The sequence below is a fragment of the Chlorocebus sabaeus genome, chromosome 25, assembly GCF_047675955.1.
Source record: "Chlorocebus sabaeus isolate Y175 chromosome 25, mChlSab1.0.hap1, whole genome shotgun sequence".
NCBI classification, from domain to species: Eukaryota; Metazoa; Chordata; class Mammalia; order Primates; family Cercopithecidae; genus Chlorocebus; species Chlorocebus sabaeus.
Window position 1 is genome coordinate 10,336,074 of NC_132928.1, and position 19,222 is coordinate 10,355,295.

The 19,222-nt window shown below is 33.6% G+C and overlaps 1 protein-coding gene and 1 pseudogene across 3 annotated transcripts in view; one reads left to right on the forward strand and one right to left on the reverse strand.

The window, feature by feature from the left end:
- Positions 1-376: 376 nt before the first annotated feature.
- The window catches only part of LYPLAL1 (lysophospholipase like 1), a 38,016-nt gene continuing 19,170 nt past the window's right edge, over positions 377-19,222 (reverse strand). For 2 of the 3 annotated variants that reach the window (XM_007988413.3, XM_037985558.2), the window contains exons 3-5: positions 18,783-18,952; positions 1,541-1,656; positions 377-712 (exon numbers count right to left, since the gene is read on the reverse strand). In XM_007988413.3, coding sequence (XP_007986604.1) covers positions 476-712; positions 1,541-1,656; positions 18,783-18,952 — 523 coding nt within the window. In that variant the 3' untranslated portion in view covers positions 377-475. The remainder of the gene's footprint in view (positions 713-1,540; positions 1,657-18,782; positions 18,953-19,222) is intronic. The other variant, XM_007988415.3, reaches the window with a different exon arrangement.
- Positions 7,773-13,958, forward strand: LOC119619698 (beta-citrylglutamate synthase B pseudogene; annotated as a pseudogene).

The window sequence follows — 19,222 nt, forward strand, 5'->3', positions numbered from 1 at the left end:
CTCAGCTTACTTCACAAAGCTCTTGTGATGATCAAATAAGATAATGTGAAACCGGTTTATAAACATAGAGTATTAATGTTATTCTGTGGAAAATTACATAAACACAAATATCTTTGGAAAGGTAATTTAAATAAAGTTGGAGAAAAGAAAAAATAACACTATGCTAAGCCCTTTCATGTTTTTTCATTGTCCTTATTTATATTAGTTTAGAATACTTTATTTCAAAAATTTAAAGGTTTAAATACTTAAAAGGTTTCCAAATATTTACAGAATTGTGTCTGAAAAATTATGCACAGATGTTTGTCTACTGTTTTTCATTAGTAAGATTAGCTACTCTCTACAGTGATAAGCATTTTAATAATAATAAGTCAGGAAATTGTTATTCTTAATATTTTAATTATCATTATAATTTGGCAGTAAAAATCACTTTTCACAAAGACATTACATGTATATTAACAAAACACTCTTGATTCATTCATTGTTGTTTTTCCATTTCTCTTGGCAGTTTTGTAAGAATCCATAATTTCAATTTGTCTAACTCAGGTTTGCTTAGCTCATGGTAAACATCTGGAAAACTATAAAACTTCGTGGTCACTCCTAGAGATTTTAACACTGCGTTTGTCTCTTCTGCCCAAGAATGAAGAACTAACTCATCTGCAGTACCATGACACTGAAATAATTCAGGAAGTACACCATTACTCTTCTGAAGAGCCTAGAGAAGAAGATATAAAGACAGAAAAGTTTAAGAAATTCCATTTAAGATCATTCTTAGAAATCAGAGAGAGCAGGAAAATTCCACTTTTACCAAGGCTTCAATAACTAATGGAAAAAAAAAAGACAGAGGGAGTGCTGTCTGAGGTATACATTGGTGGGCAAGGCCTGGGGACTCAGCTGGTTCCTGACACCATTCAATTTGTAACTGTGTGTCACTTACATTTACTCTATAGAGGACATCTCAAAAATGGCCAAAGCATTTCCTGAAGAAACTGAGTGACTTGGGCAGACAGACTTCTTCACAGTGTGGAAGGAGGGAGGAGTACAGAGCTAAGGTACAACTAAGGGGACAATTACATTTCAGTTCTCTATTCTGTATCTGCTTTATCATTTCCACTTCTGGTACTGAAGCTGTAATATTATAATTGAAGCTACATCAAATTCACAGATGAGGATATTGCTGCATAATAAGTATGAGCTATGTAATTGATTTTTGTTTTGATTATGTTCATGATGCAATAAGCAAACCCAGCTATAACCATCATGCAGTTTTAATATGTATAAAATTTACATATATGCTCCCCCACAACCACAGCCATAATTATCCTTTCCTCCTTGACACTTTGCTTAACAATATTTCTTGTACAGGGGATTTCCAAAACATTAATGATCAGCTGGAATTTAATCACTATGACTCATTTGGCCACGAATTCCAGGAATGCTCAATTTATATCAACTGTGTGTGTGTTTTACAGTTTTATTACCGATTTTGATTTAGTTTCAACATGTATATATTTCATTTTTTTAAAAAAAATCTAGAACTTACCTGGTAAACAGCAGATGCTTTATTCAGAAAACTAGAAAGAGCAAATACTCCTGCAACATCTTGATGATTTCTATATGCTAAATGCATTGCCATGCATCCTCCCATAGAGAATCCTCCTAAAAGCAAAAACACACTTACAGAAAAAGGAGAATACATAAAATAATGATTTAGGATATGATATATAACAATTTTTCATATTTTTAAAATATTTGGAGACCTTGAAAGAGAATGCTAAAAACAAACTTTGCCTACTGTAAGTTTCATAGACAAAAGCCTGAGATGCGTAAATAACCCTGTTCCCTCTATGTCACCACCGGTATCACTACCGGTAAAGAGAGCTGTGCTCTACAAGGAGCTAGGATTACACAAAAATATATCATGTTCACCAAGTAAAATATCTATCGTAATTCAAAATGAGTCATATTACAAGCATTACTTAAATTCTCAATATCTACTTATATCTTGTTTATACCTACAGAAACCCTCACACTGAAACTACAATTAATAATTTGCACCTTTCTGTCTTACTTGCTAAGCTATGAGCTCCATGAGGTGTTATATTTCTGGTGTCTGCTATATAACAGATGCTTAGAGAATTCTGAATTAAGAAGAATGATAAAAAAAAATTTGAGGAGCTAGTTAACACATTTTTGGATTACAATATTATTTTGGAAACTAACTTACGGTGGTATAATAAAAATGAAACATGTATGCCTATATGTAGTTTTTAAAACCAAAGTTTGAAAAAAAACATTAGTCAAACTGTTATTGTCTCTTTAATGTACCAACTCTATGCCAGTCACTGGACATATGTAGATTAAAATACACAGACCTTCCTGTTCAGGGGAACTTTGATGAGGAAACACATCCAACACAGAATATGGAGATAGGTGTATGAGGTGACGGCAGCAGAGAGAATGGTGATTCCAGGCCTGACAAGTCAGTGACTCAGTGTAACATTCCTAGGCTTGAGAGAAAGCTAAATGACATCTCATTATGTTCCATGAGAAAATATAGAATGTTAATCATGTAGCCACACACTCATAGAAACACAAAAATATACTTTGATGTAGAATTCAAATCTCCTAATTTCGAGTCTGCTGCTTTATTTCACTTAACAAACTGTAAAGCTGAGCTCTTAAGAGATCATAAATTTGACTTTACTATAATAACCTTTTATTTATGGAGGGAACTGAGGCCCAAGATTAGGTACACATTATTTTGGATATAAAGCTATTAATAGTAATTTCAGAATTCAGATCTTTTGCAACAGAGTTTAATATACTTTCTACCATCCCTTGATATTTGTTAAAATAGGACTACTTTATCTGGAATAGGCAGGTAATATTATTTTGGACTCGGAACACAAATACCGGAGAGAGGATTACCAGTCTGGCAAAGTTTAGATTTTTTAAAAAGGCACACTAAGTAAATAATGAATAAAAGTTATCTGCGGTTTTCAACATACCAGCAAGAAATAATAAGGTCTCATTGTAGCAGTAGCTCACCATGGACAAGAGCCACCTGAATGGCTCTTTCAAAATACCCCCAATAACTCCAGATGCAGATACATCTAATTAGAAGTTCATAAATGAGCTTGGTGGGGGAGAAAAAAGCGTAAGCATCTTAACACTATATGTGAAATTTGCAAATGTACATTAGATTCTCCAAAAGGTTAAAAGCCACTGGGCATTATCCATGAATTTGTGCATTAAATCTTTGACATGTCCCATTTAGATATGAACAGCTTATGTAAATACACAAAATTAGCATTTCTGGTAAACATTTATTCTAAGTACACAGAAAGAATTCTCAACTCTTACTGGTTTTTGCCACAATTCTAGTTATAGATTTCTCTCTGCTTATGAAGTTTTCTCTGTAATAACATCATGAGGGTTGTAAAGCCAAGACATTTTGAAATAGAATTCTTATCGATCTAATTTATTGGGTATAAATTATTTAGATTTTGAAACCCTTAAGAGTAACAAACAGCTTTTCTTCAATAATCAAATTTTCATTGAGTGCTTATGATTAGTTGAACAAAGTGTCTCTGTGGTGCACACATACTAATGAGTCAGTTTCAACTTTACATGCCCAGTGGTGAGTATAGTGCTTTGCACATAGCAGTAACTCAATAAAAATTTAACTGAATTTTTAGAAACCATGTTATGGGTTTCTAATGAAAGCAGTAAAAAACTTACAAATATCTCTTAAGCTTATCAGAGAGACAACATTAAGGAAACTTTAGTTCTAGTCCTGCCTGTGATACTCCCTAGCTGAATATCTTTGTGTAAATTATTTAAAATGCTGGATTTCATTTATAATAAAACAAGACAGATGGACTAATCTTTAGAGTTTCCATCAACCTTTTAAATACAAATACTTAATCAGTTATAAAAACTAAAATTGTGAGCTTTAAAAATGTACAGTTACTGTAAATACAGGAATCTACATTCAGCTTAAGAATCCCTATCTGTCAAAACACAATTATAGCTTTCCTAAAAGTTCACAGAATAAATCTTAGCAAACACTCACTTCCTTCATCTCTTCCAATCTCCCCTTCTGTTCTTTATAGCCCATTTACTTACAAAGGAATTTCGGGTTGCTTAAAATCAAATACACTGTTAACAATAAAACTACATCTCTAAAATAGAAGAGAATGTGAGAGAGGAAGAGATGGGATTTGAGCAAAGAGTGAGACACAGAGAACAAAAAAAGAGACTTATAGACCATGATGTTAGGGTGGGGGCAGTAATTACCTGTGCAACTGGGCATTTAACAGTTTCTCTGTAGCAAGGCAATATTCTTTAACAGAAGGAATCATAACAAGTCACACTAGAAATTTTTCTTAGCATTGAATTCCTCAATGGAATTTATTAAATGGATCTTTATTAAACATAAAAATTCAAACTCAGACATTCTACATACAGCCGCTTCTGTTGCTGATTCTTTTCATAAAATTCTGGGACATAAAGACTTAACTTTCACTAGAATTTAAAGATTATGGGAGCCGGGATTTTTGTGTTTTATTCACTAATGTATCCCTCTATGCTTACAACAGTGTCTGGCACACAGAAAGTGCTTATACTTATTAAACAAATGAACTTAATGTAACTGTAAGTCAATAACAATATCTCTGCAAGGAGACAAATTTATCATCAGAAAATGTAAGTTTTTGGTAATTTAATTTGATATAAAAGTAAAGCTTAAGAAATCCTAGGAAATCTAGGAATGAATGATTAGTGTGCTCCAGGCCCATCATTCCTAATCTGACCTCTTAAAAATAAAGATTTTAGACCCAATCCCAGACCCACTAACAAAATCTCACTGCATATGTCTAATTTTTAAAATCTCTTATGCCATAAATCAGATGTCTGATAATCACAGCTGTGTGGCAAATAATTCAAAATTAAATATAATGGGTAAAAACAAAAAGTTAAAATACGGTCACTACTTACAGAAAAATCTACACGCAATAGATACCAAGGCTGCAAGAGCAAATTTATCATTTTTTCTGAGAAATTCAAGAGCTTGAATTATGTGTCTGCCAAATATAACTAATATTTGAAATATGCTAGTGTGACCAAGGAACCAAATTCTATATTTTATTTAATTTTTACTAAAGAGCCACATGTAGCTAGTGGCTACCATAGTTCTAGATCATCTAAGCTGTACAAATGATTGAAAAAAGCTTCAAAATTTACAAATGAAGCAAAAATAAAATTAGTATTTCACAGATAATTTTGAGGCTAAGATAAAAAGATAAAATGTAAATAAAAGATTAGTAGGCAAAAACTTACATTAAAAAGAGATTTTAAAAGCATACCTATCAAGAAAATTTTACATATGAAGTGACAAACACTTCATTTTTGTTGACTAGGGAATGTAATCACTTTATGTAGTTTCAGAGCCCTTTGAGGGTAACAACTTAAACAAAACAAAACAAAACAAAAAAAAAAAAAGAGAAAGAAAACATTTACCCACACATAAAATGTCATTATGAATACACATAAATGCATCCTGATTTAACTTCATGTTCAATTCTCATAAGTTACAATGAAGAAAAATATACTCATTGAAATATTAGTATTTTAAAATTTAATCTAAGTCCCTTTCCCATTTATGATTTTGTGAGGTAATCTGTAACTCCTCACTAGTCATCTTTGACAATACAATGACCTTTAGCATAGGACACTACTGTGAAAAGGGACTTTGTGTATTTTTTCCTAATAGAAAAAAATTTAACACAAAGAACTAGTTATTTGAATTCAATTTTCTACCTAAGAGTCTAAAAAATGATATAAAATCTACTGTTCAATAAGTAAATACCAAAATAGTAAATCCATTGTAGGTAATGGTTATAACGGGTATTTACGGTTGCTGGCAAAGTATTTAAAATGTCAAGAGTTAACATTTCAACATACACTTAAGATTAACAAGCTGAATAAAACATGTTAAAAAATAATAAACCTGGCTTTATGAACTCTTTATATAAAATAAAACAGAAACAATCTATAAAAAGACTATATTGGGAACATTAAGATAATCAATCTGAAAGTAAAATCCTTTAAAAAATCCACTTACAATTAAAGTGTGCTATCAACTAAAAAGAGCTTTAAACATGCAATAAAGTCCATTACCATTCTAAATTTCAACAGTTCTTCCATTTAATTGGTGTACTATTATAATTATTCTTCAGATTTAGGAATACAGATATTATGACTAATATATTTATTTGTATATCTCCTCTCATACAAAATTTGTGGGATAAACAAAGTATTTTCCTTTACGGAAAACTGTTAGAACAACAGTCCAGAGCCTTTAAAGTCCTACTAGTTGTTGAAGAAACATAAAATGTTTAATTAAAATACATATATGCTCAAAGAAAATAGAAGAATGCTATCATTCTGAAGTTTTAGCTCCCAGCTGGGCTATAGAGAAAACGTGTACAAGTTCAGAAAAAGGCAGGCTGGAAATTTTGATGCTAGACCTCATCTTGGGAATTCTAACTATTGCTTCATTTATTTTTATTTTTAATCTTACTGCAAAATTAATGTACATCCATTGTACAAAATGTTTCTTGTAAAAAATAATTTTGACATGTTCTCTTAAATTTCATTTTAACAGTTTACATGTTCAATTTTATCTTATTTTTTCATGTAATACTAATTTGAAATTCTACAGAATTACAAAATTTTATAATTTTTAATTGAACACATACTTACTGAGTGCCTTTTATGTGTATATACATATAGTACTTAATGGTTACATAATACTCAATTCTATTAATGGGCCATCATTCCCTTAACCATTCCCATCATGATGGATATTTAGATCATCCACGTAAATTACTCAAGTGTAGTTCCAGAAGCACTTGATTCTCTCTGCTTCAAAATTCTGATAATATGCTCATATTATCACATTTTGGATAAATCTGTTCATATCATTTGTCAGGTTCTATACTTCCTAGATCTAAGTTAAGCTTAAATTATATCAGTATTTTCTCTTAACAACAAATTATCACCACCTAGTGGCCAATAAAGGAAGGTATTATGGGGACCTGGGTTCTAGTCCCAACTCTATATTAGCCAGGAATCACTTTGAATTTTAGTTTCTTCACCTCTGAAACGAAAATAATTATATCCTATTTTACCTACTGCAAGGTCCAAGAGATCTAATGTATATAAAAACAACTTCAGAACTTAAAACATTACCTAAATATAAAACACTGACATACAATGGCAATTTTAAAACTATCTAGTGCAATATAGATGCCAATTAATTTAAGGTTATCTCTACCATATGTACTTTCTAAGGACAACAGTACACAAGGGAAAAATGATATATCTTTCTCCAGTTTCCTGTCTTATACAGAAACAAACTAGAAGGAAATGAAGCATTCAAGACAGGCTTTAATAGTGATGGAGAATGTACTGACAATAAAATGCTTATATTCTGCACACTGGACACTTTTAATATGTTAATAAAGCCAGAAGAAGGCAGGATAATCTATTATTAATTATTTTCTCAGAATACAGAATTTGAATCCTGGTTCTGTCAATGACTATATTGCCAACTTTCAAAAAGTAATTTAAAAGTCAATATTTTATTGCCTGTTTTCCCATGTTTGATCTTAATGTCTGGTAGAATCATATGAAGCATAAATACACAAAAATAAATTTAAAGAAAATCAACATTTTTCTTATATTCCTAATGTACAGAGTGAAGATCCATGAATGTCTCCAAGGAACCCCCTTTAATTGAACATCCCCTGTAATGAACCTTTTGCTGAGTTCTTCCTATCTTAACAAAGTTTATTATTTTTTTCTATTAAGAAAGCAGTGCATATCCAATGCAGAAAACTTAGAAAACAAAAACTTTTTATAGCTAAACCCCACAGATGATTAAAATTTTAAATGCAGTTTTACTCATTAAAATAGTGTGTTGGTTTAGCATTTCATCATTCTACTAGATCTACTGAATTTCCTTTCTTGCTGTTTTTCTGACCTTCACACTGACTAGTCAGCCCTCCAGAGTTGTCAGCATAATCTTTCTAAAATGCCCATTTGATCACATCATTCACTCCATGTATATAATTTAATGATACTAGGATTTGGGATGTACACCAAACCATTTCCCGGAAGGATTTAACGTGTCCTTTGCTTTCTTTCCTGAACGTGTCTGTCTCTTTGTTTACCAGTCACATTCTCAATTATTCTTTAAGACTCAGTTGCCACTTCAACAAAGCAGTTCCCAACTCCCAGAAAGATTTACTTTTCTCCTTGCTGCTTACACTATACCTTCGACATTGTTCTTCAATAATACCTGTACGGTATTAGAATACTTTCAGTTCCATATCTGCATATCTGTCTTACTAGACTGTAAATTTCTGTTTCTTTTATACTCCAGCACTTAAAATGTTACTGACAATTTGAAAATATAATGTGAGAAGTATCATTTTTGACCAGTCCAAGCTAGACACAATACCTAGAAAAGGTGGAAGATCATATACTGTTTAAAAAAAAAAAAAAAAAAATTGTTTCTAAAACTGAGTTCAACATAACAAAATACCACTAATCAAATAAAACCACAAAGAAAGAATGGGCTGCTATCGACATCAGATACGGAGAGTAGTTCTGTTTATAAAGTTACACAAATACAACTACACTCTCAGAGATTGGGTCCCATTAGGACGTACTGTCTTATATTAAATCAGAAATCTGAACAGATTATTAAACAAAATGAATAAGGGTAACAACTTTTGAACCTATTACCTTCATATTTCTTTTCCAATCTAACATTTTGCTAGTTCTTCCCATTATAATTATTTTTTAAAAGAAACCTAGCCTGGGCCAGGCATGGTAGCTCACAGGTGTAATACCAACACTCTGGGAGACTGAAGCAGATCATCACTTGAGATCAGGAGTTTGAAACCAGCCTGGGCAACATGGAGAGACCCCATCTCTACAAAAAACAAACAAATAAAAAAAACAGCCAGATATGGTGGCATGTGCCTATTGTCCCAGCAACTCGAGAAGCTGATGCAGGAGGATTGCTGAGTCCAGGAGTTTAGGTTTCAATGAGCTATGACCACACCATTGCACTTCAGCCTGGGCAACACAGCAAGACCTTGTTTCAAAAAAAAAATTACCTAACTTTATTCCTGTGGGTTGTGTGTGCTTAATAAAAATTGTTTGGAATCTCAAATGCATTTTTTATTTTATTTCCCATGGAATCCCTCCTTCATTAAAATGTTATGAATAGCACTTAAATCTGATTTAACAACTTAAATGCATCCTAATAGACACTGCACAAAAGTATAAACGCTAGTAGAAAAATACCAAACAGTAACTCTTGTTTAAATAATCTAGGAGCAATGAAAAAGAAAGAGGGAAGCACAGCTCATATACCACTGAGGAAAAAGCAAGCAGCTGGTAGGGAAGAAACAACTGAGCTATCTGTAAGTCTCCAAGTAGTATCACTGTTCCAGTGTGGCCTTTTGCTATCTAGGTGCCCATAGGATGGGTGGTATGAAGTATATAATAATGGCAAGAAAACTTTTTCAACATCACATGTCAGACACACTTGTATTTCACACGAACTGACTAGTTCAACTTTCACAACTCTAAAAGGTAGGTATTATTACTACCATCCAAGACGCAGAGAATAACGAGACTGGACACCTACAAACTGGGGAATATAGGACTAGAACTCAGCACTCTGAGTCTAGAGCCCAAGTTCTTAACTACGTTATATGTTGTCACCTTAAGGGCATTTGTAATTATGATGTTTCTAACTCAGGGAATACATATATGAGAAGTTCAGCTGGATCACTAAGATAAACAACAACCGCAACAAAAAACTGCAACAAAAGACTTGAATACTATTTGCTCTATGAATCAATAACTCATGTATATGAAGAATCCCGCATATGAAAAGTGGGGTAACAGGACTAATGTTTTGTCACAGTATAAGAGTTCAAGAAACGTGTGTTTTGTGGCATGTGTATAATTCCATAAAACTTAGTGAAGATTTATTTTCACTGGCTGGTTAAAGAATTATACAGTTAACAAAAGCAAACATGACTGCATTTGCACTTCTGTGGTCTCTTTCTGTATCTCAATGTAGAAAAAAGACGCTTTATAGACATTAATTAGCTTATCTCACAAAATATGTTTTTACCCCCACTTTAATTTGGTATATTATATATTACAATATGAAATTAATAAATCTTAGATTTTATAATTTCATAATAGTCAACATATCTTCCAAAAAGAAATTTTATTCTCATAAATTCAAAAAAGGCTTAACAAAATACTGACCATATAACTGCTGCTTTAGAATTATAAGTAAGACTGTATTTTAACAAGGTTCTCTTGGTACTTCAGAAAACAGTCTTTCATTATATGCTAGAAACAAAAATAAACTCCAGATGAGTCAAATAATTCAGTAAAAAAAAAAAAAAAAGCAACACTAGAAAAACCAGTAGAAAATTTATTTTATATTCACTCACATTCTAATGAGAAAACTTACTTAAACTCAGAAATTATTTCAAAGAAATTATAAAATGTCTTTTTTTAAAGTCTTTTATGTCAAACTATAATGGAATTGAAAACAACAAACTAAGCACAAATTAAAATTAGTTACCACTTCCTGTGTACTTGAGAAAAAATTTTTTTTTTTTTTTTGAGACGGAGTCTTACTCTGTCCCCCAGGCTGGAGTGCAGTGGCACAATCTCAGCTCACTGCAACCTCTGCCCCCTGGGTTCACGCAATTCTTCTGCCTCCTGCCTGGGACTATAGGCGCTCGCCACTACACCCAGCTAATTTTCTGTATTCTTTAGTAGAGATAAGGTTTTACCGTGTTAGCCAGGATGGTCTCGATCTCCTGACCTCATAATCTGCCCGCCTCGGCCTCCTGAAGTGCTGGGATTACAGGCATGAGCCACTGTGCCCAGCCTGAGAAAAATTTTTTCAAGACCATATTATTCAATGTAATAAGGTTCTAATTCTACTAAAGGCAGTGGAAGTATCAACTGGTACAATTTTTTGTGAAAGGAATTTGATAATACGTATTAAGAATCTTAAAAATGTTCAGCTAAATGTAAGAATCGTTGGCTTTAAAGTGAAATAAACTTACAAAATTCATATTGGCTCCCAGACCTTAAGAAAATCCAGAGATTCAAGGTTAGTGGACTGCCTCCTTGTGCCAGGAGGCAACTCCAGGGAGACAGAAGCTCTTGTCTTCAGGACCGTTCCAGACCTTGCCATATACATCTCTTCATCTGGCTGTTCCTCTATTCTTTATAATATCTTCCATAATCAAGTGATAAACTTTATACTCAAGAGGAAATAATCCAGGCAAGGAAGAGCTAGCAGATCAAGATGTGTAGCTCTTTTGGCTGCCGAGTTGTGGTTTTTGACAGATCATGGCATCAGGAACACTACCCCCAAAAGAGATCTTGTGAGCACTGAAGGCCAAATGCTGTGAGAAGACTTTAGGGCTGTGGTGATGCATGAGGTGGTGTCAACAATCCAGCAAGGAAACTAGGTCTATGGATCAACTGCTTACCCCACGTGGTGGCAGTGAGAGTACCAACCCCTTGGGTGATATCAATGTTTCGCACCATCTAGAGAAGGTGGAATGCCAGTTGATGAACTGATCTCAAGCCATCCTGAAATGTGCTAATAAGTTGTGGGCATTTCAAGAGTTGGCTGGCCATGGTGTTCCTCTGTCAGACACTTTTTCTTATGATGGCTATAAAAATTTTGCTAAAATGATTGATGAAGCAGAAGTACTGGAGTTACCAATGGTAGTGAAGAATACACGGGGTCACAGAGGTAAAGCTGTTTTCTTGGCTTGAGATAAGCACCATTTATTTGGCTGATCTAAGCCATCTTAATCATCATGACGCTCTGTACCCATTCCAGAAGCTAGAAGAGTTTCATGGACAGGATATATGTTCCATTGTCATGGGAGGCTGTATGGTTGGCATAGATGTTCAATAGATGGAAGGATGCAAAGCAACTGCTCACTAGGTGGTGTGGGGATAATGTGCTCACTGAGTGAACAAAGGAAGCAGCTAGCTGTCCAGGTGTTTAATATCCTTGGGATGGATGTGTGTGGCACTGACCTCATGACAAAAGATGATGGCTCCTTCTCTGTCTGTGAGGCCAGTGAAATTTGCTATTTTCCTTCAGATGGACCTTATATTCGAGACCAGCCTGGGCAACATGGTGAAACCCCATCTCCACAAAAATACAAAAAATTAGCCGGGCATGGTGGCGGGTGCCTGTAGTCCCAGCTATTCGTGAGGCCAAGGCAGGAGAATGGCGTGAACCTGGGAGACGGAACTTGCAGTGAGCGGAGATCGCACCACTGCACACCAGCCTGGGAGACAGAGTGAGACTCCATCTCAAAAAAAAATTAGCCGGGCGTAGTGTTGTGCGCCTGTAGTCCCAGGTACTCGGGAGGCTGTGACAGGAGAATTGCTTGAACCCAGGAGGCGGAGGTTGCAGTGAGCAGAGATCTTGCCACTGCACTCCACCTTGGGCAGGCAACAGAGCAAGACTCCGTCTCCAAAAAAGAAAAAAAAAGATCAGTATTAACCAGTTTTAAGAGAGGTTTGATCATACTTACTTGCACAATCTTTCCCCATTTTAAAAAGAAGCGTTATAAAATTTTTTTCCATAGACTAAAATATTAAAATTGAGTGAAAGTTTGATTATTCATGAACATAATAATACTTCTTGTCTGTACAGTATCTCATTTCACCTCATAAAAAAGATACGAAAGAGGAGTTTCTAACTTAGGATACCCTAATCATACCTAAAAGAATTTATCTTGCACAGGGTGATTGAGGGACTCACACATATATTAGTACCTCCGACTCATTAGCAAAAGAAATACTAAATACTTTTTTTCACTGAATGACTATACTTTGGAGTACGCATACTACTTGGTATCGAGAAATAAATGGGGAAGAGAACTGCTTAATTAAATCATCATTCATGTGTTCACGTACAGACCTTCTGTTGCCACATATATTATGATATATATACTTTGAACAGTTATATATCATGTGTAAGTAGACAAATGCATTTAAAAACACAAACAGAATAACCTCTGTATCTGATGAAAAGCTCAAGTTTGTGTTGGTGGGGTATGGGAACCAGGAAAAATGTATGTATGTAGTTTTTTTTCAACTTCACTAACTATATCACAGGAAATGTTTGAAATTACTTCACTTCTAATTTTACTTACCATCTTTTGTGCATTCATGTAATATTAAAACATAGCTTTAGCAACCTATTTCTGGGCTGTAAACTCACACATTAGAATGAAAAGGGGAGAAATGGTCAACTTAGATTTTATAAACATGGATATCTTCTTGAATTCCCTTAAAAATCAAGGTAAAGAATAACAAAAAAATCATTCTGGAAGACCCAAAAGAAAGAACAACAGGTATTTAAGTGAATGTTAAATTTATTTTCATAATTGTTTAATAACTTTTATGTAATTTCATTTCCATTATGAGAAAAAATATATCAAATGTGTAGTTATGACAAAATTTTAATTACTGTAAAGTTTTTATATGTTAAAAATCGTAATTCTAAACTATAAAAACTATTTCTGATAGTTTTTATATCACCCATGAAAACTGGATTATATATAACATACATAATAAGTACACATATGCATATATTACAAGTATAAGCTATTCTACTTAAAATTTTTAATAATAGCTTTTTTTTTTTTTCTTTTTTGGTGCCTATTATTGACTCGTCATTTCTGCTGGCTTTTCTACAATGAACTTTGAAATATTTCTGTATATACTGTCAATCAGAAAACTACCCTGGAGCATTAGAAAAATTCAACAAGAGACTTGATTTAATCAATCACATTGTCAGACTTTGAAAAGATATCAAAGGCACTGATTTTCAAAATACATCTTTTTCTCAAGAAGAAAACAATGGAAAAACAAATTCTCTTCATTCAGTGAGCTCCAAGTTTGGGGTTTAGGGGACTTACAGACATTGCAAAATCAAGTTTGTGTTATATTTTTCTCCCAGGTGACTTTTTTTGAGGTTTATGAGCGATCTGGCTGTTAAGACATGATTCCCTCTAAGGAAATATAGGTGCTCAAACAGGTAACCTCTCCTACTACTGTTTTTATGTGTGTGTTTAACTTCATTTAAGATTTGTTTCTGCTTTGAGAAGTGTCTGCTCATGTACTTTGCTCACTTTTTAATGTTTTTTTTTTTTTTTTCTTGTAAATTTGTTTAAGTTCCTTGTAGATTCTGGATATTAGACCTTTGTCAGATGGATAGATTACAAAAATGTTCTCCCATTCTGTAGGTTGTCTGTTCACTCTGATGATAGTTTCTTTTGCTGTGCAGAAGCTCTTTAGTTTAGACAGACACCATTTGTCAACTTCTGCTTTTGTTGTGATTCCTTTTGACGGTTTCGTCATAAAATCTTTGCACTTGTCTATGTTGTGGATGGTACTGCCTAGATTTACTTCTAGCATTTTCATAATTTTGGGTTTTAGATTTCAATCTTTATTCCATCTTGAGTTAGTTTTTGTATAAGGTGTAAGGAAGCGGTCCAGTTTCTATTTTCTGCATATGGCTAGCCAGTTTACCCAGCCCCATTTATTAAACAGGGAATCCTTTCCCCACTGCTTGTTTTTGTCAGGTTTGTTGAAGATCAGATGGTTGTAGATGTGCAGTCTTATTTCTGAGATCTCTATTCTGGTCCATTGGTCTATGTGTCTGTTTTTGTACCAGTACCATGCTGATTTGGTTACTGTGGCCTTGTAGTATAGTTTGAAGTTGGGTAGCATGATGCCTCCACCTTTGTCCTTTTTGCTTAGGACTATCTTGGCTATATGGGCTCTTTTTTGGTTCCAATTTTAAAGCAGTTTTTTTCTAATTCTGTGAAGAATGTCATTGGTAGTTTAATGGGCACAGCATTGAATCTATAAATTACTATGAGCTGTATGGCCATTTCACAATATTGATTCTTCCTATCCATGAAGCGTAGAATGTTTTTTCCCATTTGTTTATGTCCTCTCTTATTTCCTTGAGCAGTGGTTTGTAGCTCTCCTTGTGGAGGTCCTTTGTATTCCTAATTTTATTCTCTTTGTAGCAATTGTGCATGAGAGTTCATTCATGATTTAGCTCTCTGCTTGCCTGTTGTTAGTGTATAGGAATGCTTGTGATTTTTGCACATTCATTTTGTATCCTGAGACTTTGCTAAAGTTGCTTATCCACTTAACAAGCTTTGGGGCTGAAACGGTGGAGTTTTCTAGATATTGGATCATGTCATTTGCAAATAGATACAGTTTGACTTCTTCTCTTCCTATTTGAATACACTTTCTTTTTCTTGCCTGACTGCCCCAGCCAGAACTTCCAATACTATGTTGAATAGAAGTGGTGAGAGACAGCATCCTTGTCTTGTGCTGGATTTCAAGGGGAATGCTTCCAGCTTTTGTCCATTCAGTATGATACTGGCTGTGGGTTTGTCATAAATGACTCTTTAGACATTTCTCAAAAGCAGACACTTATGCAGCCAAAAAACATGAAAAAAAGCTGAACATCACTTATCACTAGAGAGATGCAAATCAAAATCACAATGAGATGGCATCTCACACCAGTCAGAGTGGCAATTAATAAAAATTCAAGAATTTTTGTATTTTGAATTTTTAAGATGCAAGGCTGTGGAGAAACAGGAACACTTTTATAGTGCTGATGAAAATGTAAATTAGTTCAACCGTTGTGGAAGACAGTGTGGCAATTCCTCAAATACCTAGAATCGGAAATACCATTTGACCCAGGAATTTCATTACTGGGTATATACCCAAAGGAATATAAATCATTGTATTATAAAGGTATATGCACACATAAATCCATTGCAGCACTATTCACAATAGTAGACATGGAATCAATCCAAAAGCCCATCAATGATAGACTGGGTTAAGAAAATGTGGTACATATACTCCATAGAAAACTATGCAGACATAAAAAGGAACAAGATCATGTCCTTTGCAGGGACAAAGATGGAGCTGGAAGCCATTATCCTCAGCAAACTAACACAGGAACAGAAAACCAAACACTTACTGTTGGAAGCTGTACCATGAGAACACATGGTCACAGAGAGGCAAACACCACACACTGGGGACTGTCAGGGAGGTGGTGAGAGGGAGAGCATCAGGATAAACAGCTAATGAATACAGGGCTTAATACCTAGGTGATGGGTTGACAGGTACAGCAAACCACCATGACACGTTTACCTATGTAACAAACCTGCACGTCCTGCACATGTATCCTGGAACTTAAAATAAAATTAAATTAAAATTTTAAAAAGATTTGATATTGTTGTACTAGGATTTTTAAAAATGTAATATACTGCAGAATACCCACAGTATCTCTAGTACTCAAAGATGAACTAGATAAAGTAATAGATCTAGGAAAGGAAGAGAGAGGATGGGGCAAGAGACAAATGGACAGCAGTTACCATTCACTGTGATAAACTCTTCAATACACACTCATTAAGAGTACTACTCAGAGTATTTTCTCCTTTTATCTATTTTTTTTTTTTTTGCTTATGAAGACTAATTTTATTTTTTTAAGCAATTTCTTATCCTAATCTTTTATTTTCCTATTGACACCACACCACCTCAGACTTTCATTATATTATACTCGTTTCTCCATGTCAGACTTCTCATTCTTTTACGCCCTTCTACCAAATTAGTTTTTCAAAGTATAATTCTAATTAACTATGACTTGAAGACATTATTTAATGATCCTTTACCAATTATTACATGTTATTATACCTACAACATAAAGGATAAAAACTGAACAGAGCATTTACTGAGAGACTAGAATAAACCAAATATTTCATTCATCTCTCAGTAAACAGATATTATTATTTCCACTTTACTGATTAGGTAGCAAAAATTAAGTGTAGGTAATAAGTGGTGAGCCAACTAGGAAGTGGTGGACTGCAGATTTGAACTCATTTTTGTCACCATTATTTCATCATGTTCTAGTCTCTTACTGTGGCTATCTGAGTCAACAGGTACTTTCTAGTCAGACGCAAACTTTGTTACTGCCAACTAATGTCCAGGCAGACAAAAACAAAAAGCATTACTTTGTCTACTTCTATTTTAGTGTACATTCCCTATACCTAGACTTCTGCACTATAATAGTTAAAATTTTAATAATCTGTGCATCTTAAATGCCACTGCCATCTTTCTATTAAATCTTCCTCTTAAAGCCCCAAATGCATATGACTACTACTTCCTCTGAATTCCTATGGTACTAATCGACAATTTACTGATTGGGTAATGCTATTCATTATAGATTTCCTGAGTATTTGCTCTGTGCCAGGCATTGTGATAGGTCCTGGGAAATAAAAAGAAACATACACTATCATTTGCTTTGAAAAGCTATTAGTTATACCACATTAGAGCACTCATCACAGCCTGGCTGGCATTACAGTTACCACTTTAAGAATCTTATTGGCCATTTCAGGCTGTAAGAAATATGTAAGGCAGATAGATCCTGTTTTATTTATCTGCATGTCCCTGTGAACATCTATAATACTGTGTGGCACATAGTGGGGACTTAAAAAATACTTCATAATCCCCTAGACTAAGTTGGGCATCCCTTCCCTATGCTCTTCCTAGTCCTCCCATAGTGCTCCACGTTTCTCTCTATTAGAGTTACACATCAACGTTAAGCATAGAAACATAGAAATACAGAGTTAAACATAATGAGGAAACTAAGGACCAGAAAAGTGATATTACTGGTGCTAGAGGCCTTGCTGCTTTCAACAAAGTGGAAACTAACACCAACACGGAATAGAATAGATTTTATCCATTATATCAAGTTGCCTCTCCTGACTCAACAGATAGTTCAGTACTTCAATAAACACAAAGAAAGTTTATTAGTTTACTCAAATTCCATCTATAAAGAATTTCAATGTGCATTTTAAAGTTATTTAGAACATAATGGAGATACTTAATTTGCTTTTTAATTTCATCATTAAATATAACCCATTATAAGTTAAATAGTTACAGATGGAAATAAAATCCTTTCACCAAAATATGTTGTGTACTACTCATATTCTACACGCCCCATCTCACTTTTGTGTGTGTTAGAGAAACAGAGATTTTAATAATTTATGCATATGCTAAGTACAGAAACAGAAAAAGGTATTAAGCAGAATAAAGAGCTTATATAAAGCTACTTATATTCCCTTAGGAACAGGGCTTGCTAAAGACAAGTCTAACAAAAATTTATAAATACTTTATTCTTGTGAGATTAACTCTGAAGATTATAATTTTCATAAATTTAATGGTATATTCTGACTGTATATGTTAATAATGGCAATAGTTGTTTAAATATATTCACAAGACTTAAGGTAACTGAAGTAAAATGTTTTAAAAATTGAAATGAATAATCTCTTAACTGAAAATTAAACTAGAAGAAAAATTTTAACTGCCACAAGATTCTCAAAATCTGTTATTATTCAAAAAGAAAATCAATTAAAGTTTCATGTGCTGTTGTTTATAATTCTAATATCTTTGAAATCCTCAATATGTAAAGTTTATCTGAAACTATGAATGCATTAAATGATATGTAAGTGCTTCTAAATAATGCTCCAAGTAAGATTTGATGTATAGAATTAGACAAAAGTGAACAGCTATAAATTACCAACATTTAAAGGTCTTACCTATTAATATCCTGTTCTTCTTGATGCCACTTTTTACTTCTTCATCAATCAAATCAGTAAGCACTTGACACATGACATCAATTGATTCAAGGTGTTCCGGGCAGTCATTGCTTATTTTAAATCTGTCAAACCATACATTTGAGAGTCCTCCTTTCATAGGAGTATATGATCTGTTTAACAACCACCCCCAAAAAAAGAAAAAAAAAGGAAAAGGGAATATGAAAATTGATGCTTTAATTCTCAAAATATTAGTGTTTTGAATAAATGATTTCAATTTCCTCTAAGTTTTATAAGTTAAACACATATTAAAAGTACTCCCATGTATATTGTATTAATTATCCTATACTTACATTTAATCCATTAAAATTTACTAATGCCAGTTCATATCATCTTTACCTACTCCCTCCATCTTTTAAGAGGTAGAACAGTTACAGTACCAG